The sequence below is a fragment of the Eublepharis macularius genome, chromosome 11 (assembly GCF_028583425.1).
Source record: "Eublepharis macularius isolate TG4126 chromosome 11, MPM_Emac_v1.0, whole genome shotgun sequence".
In the NCBI taxonomy this organism is placed as follows: domain Eukaryota; kingdom Metazoa; phylum Chordata; class Lepidosauria; order Squamata; family Eublepharidae; genus Eublepharis; species Eublepharis macularius.
This window is the reverse complement of record NC_072800.1, coordinates 4448143-4463351: the sequence shown is the minus strand read 5'-3', so window position 1 is coordinate 4463351 and position 15209 is coordinate 4448143. Positions and strand designations below refer to the sequence as shown.

Genomic DNA, 15209 nt, shown 5'->3' with positions numbered 1-15209 from the left:
CGTAGAGGCCGACCATCGATGGCTTCCACCAAAACTGGCGTCTTTTTGGTGCGTGTCGGCACTTGGTGTTGCCTGACAAATTGGGCATCCATATAGGACTGGGCAGCTCCAGAATCCACCATGGCGTACACCAACAACCAGCGCCCCTCTGGTAGCTGCAGCTTCACGGGGATCAGAAGATGCTGGGGCCCAATGTCAGGAGGCTTTTGGTGTTCTATGGGGGGTCCAGAATGATAGGGGTGGCCTCCCCTTAAACCCTGGGGTGTAATGCTGACAGCCGAGGCTTCCACTTCCCTGGGCTCTGGGGTCAGGCTTCGGGACAAGTAGGAGCAGGGGTTGGATCCCACAGCAGGTGGTTGGCTTTCGGAGTGGCAACGTACTTCCTTGCGGCCCTGCCGTCGACTCTCCAGGCGACCGTCGATACGCAGGCAGAGTAAGATCAGGGCTGGGAGATTTGGAGGGCGCTCAACTCGGGCCACTTCATCTAGCACCTCCTCAGACAAGCCCTCCAGGTACTGGTCCATGAGTGCGGCCTCATTCCAGCCCAGGTCCTGTGCCAATAGCTGGAAGTCAGTGGTATAGTCCCTAAGAGTACCTGGCCCCTGCCGCAGCCGCCGAATGCGGCGGTTGGCCCGCTCTGCCTTCAGAGGGTCTGCAAAGATAGCCTTCAAGTGTGCCACAAAATCTGCAAAACTACTCAGCAGTGGTGAATTCATGAGCAGTAAAGGTGTCACCCATTTGGCAGCGTTCCCCTTTAAGAGGCTTAATACAAAACCGACCTTGGTCTTGTCATCAGGAAAATCTTGAGCCCGCAGCTCCATGTAGAGCTGACACTGTGCCAGGAATACAGGGAACTCTTCAACATTCCCTGCAAACTTCTCTGGAGGCTGCACTGGGCATTTCCGGGGAGGTGCAGGACCTGGCCTCAGGGTTACCTGCTGCTGCAACAAGGCTATGGTCTGGGTTAATTGCTGCACCTGTGTCTGCAGCCACTGGGTCTGGGCAGCAAGGTCAGTAGCAACAGCAGTGCCTTCCTCCATTGTGCTGGAGAATTTTGAGGGTGGCTTCAAACTGTCCTGCTTCCAGAGGTTGCCGAGTCTTAAGAGTGCTGCTGACAGGTAACGAGGTCCAGCTGGCAAGGCGAGGAATGTGCAAAGTCCGTAAATCAAGGGAGTAGTCGAGGACAGGCCGGGTCGGAGGTCAGAGAGACAGTTCCAAGGAGCAAACACAGGCAGTACAGGAGCAGCTTAGAGAACTCGTTGAAGCCACGCTGAAGGGAGCCCTCCCTCTGGCTTTTATAATCTAAGGGCATTCGGTCAGCTCGCACAGCTGCTTCAAGTCTCCTCCTCTGAAGCCCCTCCTTCCTCTGAGAAGGCTGGCCTGTTCAGAGCCCGGAGGCGTGCAGATTGACGTCGGGTCTGTAAGTCTCTTCTGTCCCTGCTACGCCGACGTTGCTCTCGGTAGTCTGGAGATGTTGGAGGGGATAAGGAAGCTGGCTGCATCTGGGCCGGTGGCTCTGGGTGGGGAAGGGGAGCTTCTGGCTGGGATTCAGCCTCTGACTGTTCAGCTGTGGTCGGCTGCTGGGAGACAGGCTGCTCCTCCCCAGGAGGAGCAAGGCTGTCAGCAAGCGTCAGCTGTTCCAGTTCCTCCTCCTCAGAGGACTCGTCAAGCTCAGGCTGTACTATGACACAAGTGGAGTTTAGCTCCACCCCCTCTTCACAGTGGCGTGTCCACCCGACCACTTCCCTGCAGCCACTCTGCACATCTGCCTTTGAGCCTGAGGAAAGCAGTTTCCTCCCATAAAGCTTGAAAAGGAAAGCCCTGGGAACAGCATGCACTGTGCTTTAGATGCATGTGTAGACATTTCACTTTAATGCGGGAGATTTCTGATGTCCATCTGGGGAGTAATCCATGCATGGAAGTAACCTTTAAGGGAGGTGAAAATAAACCTAAGAGCATGAGCTAGACATCTCTGCACACTTTTTAGGGTGAGGCTCTGTGCCTTCTGGTTTTGTTTACATTTTTAGATGTGTTCTAGCAAACAGAATTGCATTCTAGGAGCCACCTTGAAGACAGAAAGGTTGCATAGAAGTACAAAGATAAGTAATAGATTAAAATACAAAAGCACCCCCCCCAAAAAAGCACATACATATGCAATTGGCAAAGAACCAGGCACAACCTCTGTTTTCCCTCACAGTTCCATGCAGTTGTTGTAGCCCTTCAAAGATAGCAGTCTTGTGTTAACATCACTGCATTTCAGCCAGATCATAAAAGGCTACTGACAACAAGCCCAGGTCCTGAATGTTCCTAATTTCTTCAGGGGGAAATACAAAATGTTCTGAAACTCTTTGTATGTAAGAAAGCTTTTGTCCTTCCCAGGCTCAGCAACCCTTCCATTAAAACTGATGGAAATTTGCTATGTAGATCAAAGAAGAAAAAGGCCTCATTTTATTTATTGTAGATAGCAATCCCTTCCTCTCAAATGCTAACTGAATTGCTTATGAGCACCATCCTTGAATCCTTATAAAAGCTCACTTTTTATTGAGAGTTCTGCCGTGCAAAATGGGAGCCTGAAGATATGCAGAATAAACTGTTAACTTACGTTTACTTGGGTCTTTAACCATGGCCCATTTGTTGGCCACTCAGACCTAGGCACAGGGGAGGGTTGCCAGCTCCAGGTTGGGAAATTCCTGGAGATTTGGGGGTGGAACCTGGGGAGGGCAGAGTTTGGGGAGAGGAGGGACCTCAGTAGGGGATAATGCCATACAGCCCACCCTCCAAAGCAGTCATTTGCTCTGTAATCTGGAGAACAGTTGTAATTCTGGGAGATCTCCAGACACCACCTAGAGGTTGGCAAGCCTAGCATGAAATTATATTTGAAGGGTGATCGTGTAGGTGGGTAGCCGTGTTGTTCTGCAGTAGAACAGCAGGATTTGACTCCAGCAGCACCTTAGAGCCCAACAAGAGAGTGTGAGCTTTCAAGACTCAGAGCTCCCTTCTTCAGACACTTCTTCGGATTTGGTGTGCAAAGAAGGGAGCTCTGACCCTCGAAAGCTCGCACTCTGAAAATCTTGTTGGGCTCTGAGGTCCTGCTGGACTCAAATCCTGCAAAGTCATGAGCAAGCAAAGGGAAGTCACAGGGAACTTTTTGTTACATATATTAAAGTCATCGCTCAAAAGAGCAGTTAGAGTGTTGGGCTAGGATCTAGGAGATCCCGATTCAATCCTCAGTCTGGCCTGGAGGCCTGCTGGGTGAGCTTGGGCCACTCACACACAGTCAGTCTAACCTATCTCACAGGATTGCCAGGGTAGCCCCTGCCATACTTTGAGGGGTCCGTGGGGTTCATTGGGGGAGTTACTGTTGCAGGCCAGATCTGTGCCCTGCAGCCTTGTGTGCATTAATCCTGCCTGGGAAATGTTATCTGTGGGAGAAGCTCTGAGAATGCAGTGATCTATGTTACCAGGGAGATGAAGAGGACCCAGAGACCTAGTCAAAACAACAACTTTGTTTACTTTCGTTTTACTTTCTGCAGCTTATTAGATGTGAACTCAGAGCTTAGTTTCTGGGGGATTAGAGAGGGTAGTAGTAAAGTGGGTAGTGCCTGAAGGGGCGAGTAGTGCCTGAAGAATTTAATGCTTAACAGGGGAGGGGACAGCCATTCCTATCAGGAAAGTCTTTCTGTACTGAACTCTTAGGTTATCAATAAAAGCTTTAACTCATGCATCCTGGGACTCATGCAGTGAAGTTATTTGAGATCTAAGCTGGCAGTCTCCGACAGTTTGATAGGAATAATAATAATAATAACATTTGATTTATATACCGCCCTTCAGGACAACTTAACACCCACTCAGAGCGGTTTACAAAGTATGTCATTATTATCCCCACAACAATAATCACCCTGTGAGGTGGGTGGGGCTGAGAGAGCTCTGAGAAGTTGTGACTAGCCCAAGGTCACCCAGCTGGCTTCAAGTGGAGGAGTGGGGAATCAGATTAGAGTCCCGTGCTTTTAACCACTGCACCAAACTGGCTCTTGGGGAGATAATATGGAGGAGAGAAGGATGATGTAAGCCGTCTTGGGTCCCCATTGGGGAGAATGGTGGGGTGTAGATGACATAAACTAATAAATGGCCCAAAGGGGAATGATCCAAGCCCCTTTGTTTACACCACTGCATGCTGGGAAGAGAAGCGTCCCAGAACATTAGGGTTCCCAGGTGCCCGCCAGTGGTGGGCAAACTGCCAGGAGTTTGCCCTGCTGCCTGCCGATCCTCTAGCAATTGGCAGGAGGTGGAAAAACCCCTGGAGATCACCTGCCACTGGCAGGCACCCCAGGAACATGTGACATCATCACACATGCGCCAGGAACACACGTGCAGGAGGAGGTGACATCATCCTGGAAGTGACATCATCACACATGCGCCAGGAGCACATATGCACAAGGAGGACCACACCAGAGGCATGAAGTAAGTGTCAGGTCCCCTCCCCCCACTGGGAGGGTATAAGGATCAGGCCACCCTAGAACACGGGAAACCCCAGGGATATTTTTTGTTCCTGAAACTCTCCTGGGTCTGCCCGTCGTTCTGCAGAGCCATAAAATCACACTTAGCTCTGTATGATCTTCAGCAAATGTCTGTGGCTAATACCAAAAGTAGAGCTAAACTAAGCAGCCCATTCTGTGCATCTACAGAATCTCATGTTATCATTTGAGCCACTTAGAACTTTGCAGGGAAATGCCATTCAGCCGTTCCAAAATCCAGGTTGATGGACTGGGTCCATTTCTATTTTGAGCCCAGGAACTGTGGGTTTGATCCGCATTCCTATTCATATATGATCCACAAAGATTTGGGCACGATATTGAGTGGACACAGTGCTATTTATACTGCCATTCTCAGACAAATGATCTGGATACATTCACTTTGCTGGCACCGTTAGTGTTTAGCTCTGAAATGAGACTGAAAAGATTCAAAAGGCCTCTAGCACAGATACACTCCTGATCACTAAGAGCCCCTGATGGTCTTTCGGAAGACACTTCTCTTAGCGTGAATTAGGGCTTCCCTGCCCCTTCTGCCTCTTTGGACGGCTTTGCAGAGGTGAAGGGAGAGGACTAAGTCCATGCCAGAAGAGGCAGGTAGGTTCAGAAGTCACTAGGACCCGACGTCATTGGGAGTGCAGCCCCGTGCCTAGAAGCCTTGCCACAACTATTTGTTAATTTCCGGGTGTTGCATGTATCGTTGCTGTCACTGCCAGACAGGCATTTATTATGTGATATGATCAGAAGAGCTCAAAGCCTTTATGTAGGCAGAAATTTACCTGATTGCCAAGTCAGTTCAGAGTGAATTTTGATAGGCTAAGCAGAGATTAAAGGCAGGTTAATATAATAGATATTTACACAACCATATGATAGCTCGGTTGTATAAAATGGCTCTCACATATCAGCTGTTACAGGAGACAGCTTGACTTTCAATTACTGCTATTTCAGTGGACCATATGAACTGATTCCACGACTAGAGACCGATGAATTCCCCCAAGAAATTCCATTAATCTTATCACAATGGTTTTAGGTTCCTTCTAACCTCCTCAGAGGTTTTGTCTGAGGAAGACCCTCCATAACCAAGTTTGCTGTAACATTTTGCTTTAAGCAATAATGGTGATAACTTAGGGTCTGTCTAGATGTGGAAAACAACACAGAACAATCCATGTGGAACAGAAAGAAACAGGGGAAGAACCTCCCTCCTGTGCTATTTTGACAGGGAAAATGGCTTGAGGGGGGTGGGAGGAGCCCCTCCCCCCACGGAGGCATTCTGAGGCCCTTTAGGGTCTCCTTTATTTTTAACAGCTATTCCCCAAAGCTGCTGTGTAGCTGCAGGGAATTCGAGTAGGGTCCAGGGAACCCAACTCTTTAAAAACCTGCACGTCTAGAGAGAGCCTCAGGGATGGATTTGTGGGTGTGTGGGTGTGTATGCACACACAGAAAGAGCACATGACATCTCACTAGTCTTCATGTAACTTTTTTGGTTTCCCTCAACATTCGTCTATCTAAGACATGATTGTACAGCCAGCAACAGAAATGAGGCATCATTGCCCAGCCTATTTGCCTAAAACAAAATTCCTGTTAGAGAAGCAAGCCCCGGTACTTCCTTTCTCACAGATTCTCGTGGAGGGAGAGCCGGATGAGGGCCGTAGTAAAGGAAAATTGTGGCAGAAACCAAGTTTCACCACGGCAGGGTGCAGCCGCATGTGGAAAAGTCTCTAGTTTTCCTTCTGTTAAACAGCATTTGATGTGACACGTTTATTTATGAAAGAGGCCTTTGGATAGATTGTCCAAAATTTGGGAGGATAACATTAACCTTTGCCAGTTTGGTGTAGTGGTTAAGAGCGGCAGGGCTCTAATCTGGAGATCCGGGTTTGATTCCCCACTCCTCCACTTGAAGCCAGCTAGGTGACCTTGGGCCAGTCACAGCTCTCTCAGAGCTCTCTCAGCCCCACCCACCTCACAGGGTGATTGTCAGGAGGATAATAATAACATGCTTTCTAAACCACTCTGAGTGGGAGTTAAGTCATCCTGAAGGGCAGTATATGAATCTAATGTTGTTGTTCTCTAAGTCTATGGAATATCCTCAAAGTTTATCATTTTTTTAAAGGAACCCATCTGCCCCCAAAAATGTTTTCATATTTGTTGCCCACCACTTGACCTGCCACTCGTGATTCCTTCCTTCCAACATTTATTGCATAAATTGTCACGAATGACAATTTCAGAATTGATACTTGCACTAAATGGAAGATTTCTGATTGGAGCAGAATTGGCCTCAGAAGAAGGCCAGGAATGATCAGAGTCTAAAGGCAGGAGCAGGAGGCCCTGGGGTCACTCAGGACAAAGGCCTCTGCCTCTGTGTGCAGCGTGGGAGGCCTTTGGATCCCCATAGGCTGTGTGGAATCTCGTGATGCTCCGGATGCCTGCAGTTGATGGTTTACGCAGGGCAAGAGATGGGTCTTTCCTTCACTGGCCATCAACGCATCCCCTTCTGCTGAGGTGGATTACGAAATATGAAAAAGCAATACCATCAGAGCAACAGCCTCCAAAAACAATGCAACGGGGCTAGGATGAAGGAAAGCACCAGAATGGACCCACTTCCCCTGTGCCCGAGGATGGTTCCCAACGAAGGCGAACAAAACAAATGGGAAAGAACTGAGATCCTAACAGTGATGTCTATTTGATTATATACTCACGCTTATTTTTGTTCCGTCATTGTCCAGATCTCTCTCTGGTAAGAGCTCCACCTGTTGGGGAATAGATACTTGTTTTTACATACAAGAAGCAAGAAATTGCCAGCGTCAGGGCACAGCATCACTTCCTTCCTCCCTTCTCGGCTCCCCGCTTGCAACTGCCTGAGAGCCTCTAGTCCTCTGTCCCACCCTGATATTTCCCCCTGCTCTAAGTCTGTGGTGATGGTCTATGTTGGCCAAGGCTGCTCCTCCTTAGGTCCCAGGTGCCGTTTAGATCAAGGGTGTTTCTAGGGTGGAGTAGGAGAAGACCAGGCCAGATTAAGAGTGTGAAGGACCTGCTGGGGCGGAAGGGCGTCAAAGTGTACTACGGCTTGCAGAAAAGAAGAAAAAGCCATCCAGCCAATTGACTAAAATTAGCAAAACGAAGAGTTAGCCTTCCAGTGCAAGTCATCCACTGAAGCTGTACCATGTGTGAGCCCTGATTGCAGCTCAAAGGCCGTAGACAACGCCCAGGCTCAGCGGCAGCTGGCACAAAGGCCCAGAGATGGTGCTGACCTGGGCAGGCCAGGCCAGGCCAGGCCAGGCCCAGTCTCTTCAGACTCCACCAGGTTGGGGTGTGCTTTTTAATGTTCCTACATGTTAACAAACCAACCAACTAGGATTACCAGTTACTCACTGGGAGTGGAAGAACTAGGGTTGCCAGCTCCAGGCTGGGAAATTCCTGGAGCTTTGGGGCAAAGCTTGGGAGGGTACAGTAAGGGAAAATCATAGTGTTTCCAGCTGTTCATAGAGCCATATGACATCACTTCCATGGTTTCCCTGTAAGTGACATAACTCTGTCCAGCCAATGGCTCCCCAATTGACATGCCCCCTCAGAGTGCCATGGGTTACCAATCCTAAAACAAACCAACAAATCCCCAGACCTTTTCAATATGAATTATGTGGAAATCTAACCCATCAGAGAAAAGGATTTGCCAGTCCTTTTCCTGAGGCTTTATATTCAAACAGAACAATAAAAACCCTTCCCCTGCGGTGGAACTGGAGACTTCTTCCTTCCTACGCCCCTATAGTATGTTTTGATCCTGCCCCTCCAAGGCCCGACCATGAAGAGCCAGCAATGGGGAAAGGGAGGGGCAGTTTCCTCTGGCTGAGGGAGGAGGGCTTACGCGGAAGCAGCCATTTTGTCTGGGGCCCTAAATAGATGGCTAACGTCTCCGGCCTCAGAGCCTTCCTTGAATATGGGCCTTCCACACAACATGACACTTTCTGCTGTGCTTATTAGGCCTCACACATTCCGCCTTGAAATGCCTTATGAGTTCTTTTTAATGGCTTTATTCATTCCATTCCTTCCAGGGACTCAGGGGGGCATCCATGGGTTCCCTTTCCCCTCTGACCAATCCACAGCCCTAGATCTGTTCACACGTAACAGTAAATGCTCGTCTATCATGCCTGTACATGCATAAATCTGTTTGTAAGAAAGATCCAATGTGCATTCTCTTTATGACTGAAACCGGGGATCAGTACTTGGTTAGATGTGCAATTTCAATCACATGTTGAACTGTATGGCTAGGGAGTGTAACATGAAAATTACTCGATGCATGTACAGATAACAGTCCAGTGTGCACCATACACAGATGATATGGGCATTCACTGTAATTAGTGAATAGGGCTCCAGTGAGGTTGCTTAGGTTAAGCCACACCTGAAAAGGAGGGACGGTTTTGGAAACTGATTCAAAGGCTGTTGAATGAGTTCCACACCTGCTAAGCTGGTCCAGTCAGAGAAACAGGCCTCCAGGTATTACAGTTATCAAGTACTTTCAGGTTCCAGGGAAGTGCTTGTGCCTCTGCTCAGGGTGACATGAAGCTGCCTGCCCTGCTTGCCACAAAACGTGGCAAAGTTCTCTTGCTTCAGAGTCTTTAGGAAATGATTAGCTGTATTCACGGAGCCTCTGTCTTCCAAAGGGTGTTCCAAGCCAGTTCATCTCTGATGACCAGATGCTAGGAAAAAAGAGCCAGGGAGGGCTGTTGCCATCCTCCTCTGGCTCTCAGGAGCCATTTCTGGGCACAGGATGCCAGGCTGACTGGACCCTTGGGTCTGATGGAGGGAGAGATTTTTAGGGTTATGTTTTGGCCTGGATGAGGAGAGAGCAGAGCTGAAATCGTTTTGCCTCCAAATGTCTTCTCAAATCTCTCTTCTATGAACTTCAGTAGCGAATTTTATTTGAATGTGGGGAATGCGTAATATGCGCCATTGCCATTTAGGAGGCGCAAGCAGCAAAGAACACGGCCCAGGAGCTGCCATGGAAGAGCAGGTGGCGTTTGACGCCTTGTGACTGCGAGCTGCTCTCAGTTCATTATTTTCTTCCACTGATTTCTTATGACCAGTCAAGAAACAGTCCCCTGAATGGCAAAATGTGAAGTGCTGTCATATTTTAGGGGATTTAAAAAAGAAAATAATTTCAGTTCTAGGAAAGAAGGGTGGGGAAGGACTTCCCCCTTAGTCTGGTATTTCTTGACTTTCTGCCAGGCCTCCTATTATCCGTGGAAGGCTTTCCTAGTTGTGTATAGAATTTTGGGAGATGGGAACAACCAAATAGCAGAAAATTCTTTTTTGGCACTTTAAACAGGTAAATGCTCCACAAGGACCACCCCTGCCCCCTTTTCTAGCAGTAGTTTCTTGTTAGAATTACTCTTTACTGTGCACAACAAAGCAGATACAGAGAGAACAGATGTGAAGAAGGGCAAGAGACCCGGGTGGTAACTAGAACATCTGTGAAACTAGAACATCTGTTCAGATGACTCTGAAAGGTAATTTGGATGTATGTAAGGCAATTTTGAGAAGGTCTGAGTTTCTCACGGGTTTACTGTCATCACTCCCTGGGAAAGAGAGAGCAGTCCTGGGTTTTGTCAAACACTCCACGAGTGGGGATGTGAGATACAGAGTTCATGTCTGATTTTTTTTAAAAAATCAATGGCCAAGTTTAAATTGGGATTGTGTCCAGATTTAGGCCAAGCTCTGAACGGAGAGGGAAGATGCACAGGATTTTCATGAGATGTCTCCAACCCCTGTCCTACCACTCCACTGAGCTAAGTTTCAAGCCTTCCTCCAACAAGGAGCTCTTCCTTTGAAAGGAGAGTCGTTTCAGGTAGAGGAAGGGCTCTTAGGCTGAAGGATGGTTGGATCCATCCCACAGCGTTCCAGATCCATTTCATGCTGGACCTCAAACCAGCTGAATTTGGGCACAGCCCAATGCAAAAGTGGTCTATATTGGCCCCACCGTGGCATTTCTGCGATGAATGGGGCTCCCCTCCTACTTGTCTGAGTTCCTTGGCACTGCGGTATGGAGGGGACATTCCCTTCACCAACCGGTGCCGAGGGCATCTGAAGCTCAAATGAATTTTCTAGACATCCTGGAAATGTATCTGTTAGTTTTGATTAAGCCCAAAGGAGATCCACCCATCAAATGATGTCTGAGGAGTTTTTCATTGTACACACTTAGGTTTTGCAAAATTTCTCTTATACCTTAGAGTACCTGGCATTTGTTCCTTCTGGATTAGAAGAAGAGTTATCTGTAGATAAATAATTTCTTTAACCACTTAGACATTTACTAGAAATGAGCAGGGTTGCAAAGCCTTGGATGCACCAAGCAAGGAGGAGGCACCGCTTCCCCATAAGTGCAGAACAGTGAAATCTTATGGGGACTAATGGCTGGGAAAGGGCTGATTAACATCAGGGATTCTTTCTCGGGGAAGACTTGCATGCTCAGTGCACCACCTATAGGCAGAAAGGGACCCTTCTTCCCTGCTACAGCTAGCTAGTCTGCTGCATGGCTTGGAGGGAAGCTGATTGGTTGAAATGCACTATTATTTAATGCCTATCAGTGCAGGCAGCCTTCCAAATCTGGGGCACCTCGCAAACAAGTGTGCAGGTTCACATGCCTTTTGCTAGCAGAAAACTGAATTCTGCTGCAGTCAGTATAGCTCAAAGGAATTTTTAACATAGAAACTTGCATGTGTGTGCGTGTAAGAAATGAAAATTTTAGAGATAACGAGTGAATTGTTCAGCTATGGTTCAGAAGGAAAAAACAACGGCACTGGAAAACGGTGATTTTCAGAACTAGGACAAAATTGGTAGAACGGAGGAAACAGAGCCTGTCTGTTTTTCAGAAATCACAGACACAGTAGGGTGTTATTGGGTGTGCGAGCAAGACTAGTTTGTTCCCATATATCTGTAAACCTGGAAAAATGCAGGATGAACAAGGATCGCCTGAAGGAAAATAATTACAGCAAACAGTTTTCTTAATGGAAGGACAAAATGAGGTCTTGGCCTCCGGCACATCTGCACATCTTAAGGTTTCAGATGGCATTGAATCCAGTGTGGGAGAGATATCTGCTTGTACTCTGCCATTGGGTGGAAATGGTTCCTCGATAAGGAGGGCGTTATCTAGACATACACATTTCTCAGGCTCTGAAATCTACCCCAAACTAAGCAACGGAGGGGCTGATCGTTCCAGCCCCTAATGGGGGCTGCTTCTAGGTTGATTTCTGCTGCTGCTGCTGCTGCTGAAGTCCTCATTACTCAGGACTTTTCCTGGTCCCTTGAGCCTTGTGTGGTTTGGGGCAGTCTGGGGCTGCAGACTGGTACCTGAGTGCCGGTCACCTCTGCTCCGGGCTCTTGGTCCTCAGCTGCCCGCAGAAACCACCACTGGATTTCCAGATACACTGAGGCAGAGCCACTCTGGAATGCACACGACATCTCCACATTCTGCCCCTCCGTGGCTGTGACATTTCGAGGGAATTCAGTAAATTTGGCTGCAAGAGAAAAGCATGTCTTAATGGGACTCCTTTTCCCCAGTTTCCCCCACTTTCCCGCCCCCCTTACTTTGTTTCTAAACTCCTTTCCTTTGACTGCAATCTCATGCATTTACTTGGGAGTAGATTCTATTGTAGTTATTAGGGTTTCCTTATAAATAAATATACAGATTTATCCTGTGCTCAGGGTGGAGTGGATTTTACTTCAAGGTAAGTGTTTACGATGGTTGTTGTGTAAGTGTTTACCTTGCAGCCTTCATTGCCCTTCCTCTAACTCATTCTTATTTTCATCTCTTTTCAACACCATATATTTTTGTTGTGCTTTATCTTTTCTTTCTCCACCAAAAATTCTTGCTCCCTTATTGTCTAGTAAGTCACTCCAGTCTGGCTAATGGAAAACTACGTCCCTCTCCCCCCATTCTCATTTGGGTTTGCAAAGTTACAACTAATTAAACCCAGTTATTCACTGTAAGGCGATATTTCAGCATGCTTGATGAGGAGTTCAGGGGAAAGCCATCTGGAAATTCAGGCTTGGCGATTTATAGCATTTCATAGGTGAGCTTATAGCTTGTGAATTATTAAATGTGATCCAGCTAACTGGAAAGGCTTTTGGGGTGATCGCTAGTCAGCAGAGTGCCATGATGCATATTTCACACTGAGTCCTATCAGCTGCTTATTTTTTAAAAATTTTGCTTGTACCGTCAATTCAAGGTAAGTTCTTGTTTTAGTCTAAGAGATTCACAAGCTAAAAATTGCTCACCTCCTTAGTTCAGCCCTAGCATTTCAATATGACTACCCCCTTCTGAACATGCAATACAGGATAACATCTGACAGCATATTTCAGAATCCTAGGATATGTCTTAACAGAAGTCATAATTGCCTCAACATTCCTTGGGCATCGTCTCCTTTTTACAAGGAATAGAATGAGAACCAGCCAGTCTAACTCTTTGAAGTCCTCAGTGAAAATACAAATATAATAAATAATGATATCATCAACAGCAACAACTTAGAGTGATTAGAAAAGACAGAGAAACGCAACCACTTCCTTCAACTATGTGTTGTTACAGGTTGACGCAGAGAAGACTGAAATAGTTGGAGTTAAAATCTTTTATTCAAGGCACTCGATCGAAGATTGGGACTTGGAGATGAACGATGAACTGAGATCAAACCTGATCAGCCTTGACTTTTTAAGTACATACATTTCCAAGCAGGCAGGAGGTTTTTGAAGACCCTCTCCGTGCTGTTTCGATTTTTGCAAAGATTCTCCGCCCCCCAGCACTGTTTTCAGTTTGTGATGCATATCCACCTTCTCAAAAGGGAAAGAGGTGGCATGTCTGCGTTCTCCGCCTGCCTCTTCCCGGCCACCCTCGGCCTCTGCCTACAGGGAGAGCAAATAAACAAGCGGCGGGGAGCGAGCCGCGTCGACGGGGTTCCCGCCTGGCGCAGCGTTCGGCGGGTAGCCCTGATATGATCTGTCCGTGGTGCTGAAATGATTACTGCAGCCCTCGAACTCTCAAGCAACTGGGTGGATTCTGCAGAGCAGGCGCTGCTTGGAATGCGAGAGGCGCCCTCGGCCGGGTGGCGGGGGCGGGCGGGCGGGCGGGGGGGCGGGCGTGTGTCTTGGGGAATAAGAGACTCGCCAGACGAAAACCGAGGCTCGAAAATATGGGAAATGAGGCCGGGGTGGGGGAGGGGGGTGTTGCGAGGATTTCCAAGAGACTTCAATATTTAAGGGAGACAAGAAAGATCGCTTTCCTGTCTCTGGTTGAATGAACCCTGAAGAGAAGGGCTGAGCGCGGCATGCTACTTACAGTTCAAACCCACATATCCAGTTTTAAAAAAAAAACAAAAAAACAGACATTGTACACAAACAACGTCGCCTCTCCCTAGCTGGCTGTGCTGTCTTCACGTTCACAAGTCGAGCGCAGTAGGTTCGATTCACGTTCACTTCAGGCGAACTTCTCCCTGTTTTTCAGGGTGGGGGGCGATGCTTCCATTCCGCACGGCTACCCCCTATGATGACAGCCTCTTTCCTTCCACCATAGCACACCACCCACCCCTCCAAAGTGGGCAAAAACGCTGGTCTTACCTTGAGAAGAAAGTCCTTGCTGAATATACAACACCGACAAGAAAAGGAATCCAACATAAGCCCCAAAGACCCCCATCATTCCAGCGCGAGAGGGAGGGAAAAGTCACATCAGGGTAATGCCAAGAAAAGCACGTTCCCGCAAGGAAGGAGGACGGCGGCGGTTAGGCGGCGATCAGGCACCGGAGCCCCGGCTGCGCCAGCCCAAGCATATTCCTGGCAAGGCTGGATGGGGCACGATTGGCTTCGGGGGGGGGGAGGCAGAGAGGGCGAGAGAGGCGGAGGGTCGAGCCCTCGGGATGGCTGGAGAGCGGAGTCTTCCCGACGCCTTTCTCCGCCGCTACCTGGCAGCTCCGTCCGCCCCTGCTGCTCAGGACTGCGTGCGAAGCTCCCTCCCTCAGCACCGAGCCAGCTTGGGAAAGTGGGCAGGGAGAGCGAGGGGCGCTCGGCGGCGCTCGCCGCGCTCCGACGTCCCCCTCTCCCTCGGAATGGCTGCGCGGCGCCCTCACCGCCGGCTCCGCGCTGCCGGCCCCCGCCCGCTGTCCATGGTGCTGAAAGCGGCGGACGGGGACGGCCCCGGTGCTCACGCTGCCGCTGCGGGGTCTTCCTCCTCCCACCGCAGACGGAGAGGTCAAGACGGAGGTTTCAGCGACGGGGGTCTTTTCTTCTCGTGTCCTCCCTCTCGTTCCCTCATCCACACGCGCACACGCAGACCCAGGTCAAAGGCAAAGCCATCGCGACGCCCCACGCGTGTTCCAGTGTGAAAGACTCAAACTGACACAGGTTTGGCGCATATATTGGGAGTCGGGTTTCCTCGAACTCCCTCCCCCACCCCCCACTCCACACAGCTACTTAAGATCACACCCTTTAACTCCAGATGAGTCCGGAGTTACCGCTGCCAGAGTTTACACGGATCGTTCTGAATGCGGATGAGAACGTCTCACTCTACAGAACTTAATTGCAGCATCTCTCAGCCCCAGAACCTGTTTTCAGCACCAAGGCTTTATCTAGGAATGTGTGAATTAAAAGTAGCCAACAGATAGAATCATAGGGTTGGATGGGATCTCCAGGGTCATCTAGTCCAACCCC

General features: G+C 48.8%; 1 protein-coding gene across 1 annotated transcript in view; it reads right to left on the bottom strand.

The window, feature by feature from the left end:
* VSTM2A (V-set and transmembrane domain containing 2A) overlaps window positions 1–14202 on the bottom strand; it is a 57857-nt gene extending 43655 nt beyond the window's left edge. The window contains exons 1-3 of the mRNA XM_054992109.1: window positions 14124–14202; window positions 11868–12034; window positions 7226–7276 (exon numbers count right to left, since the gene is read on the bottom strand). Of these exons, the coding sequence (XP_054848084.1) occupies window positions 7226–7276; window positions 11868–12034; window positions 14124–14202 (297 nt within the window). The remainder of the gene's footprint in view (window positions 1–7225; window positions 7277–11867; window positions 12035–14123) is intronic.
* Between the last annotated feature and the right edge of the window lie 1007 nt (window positions 14203–15209).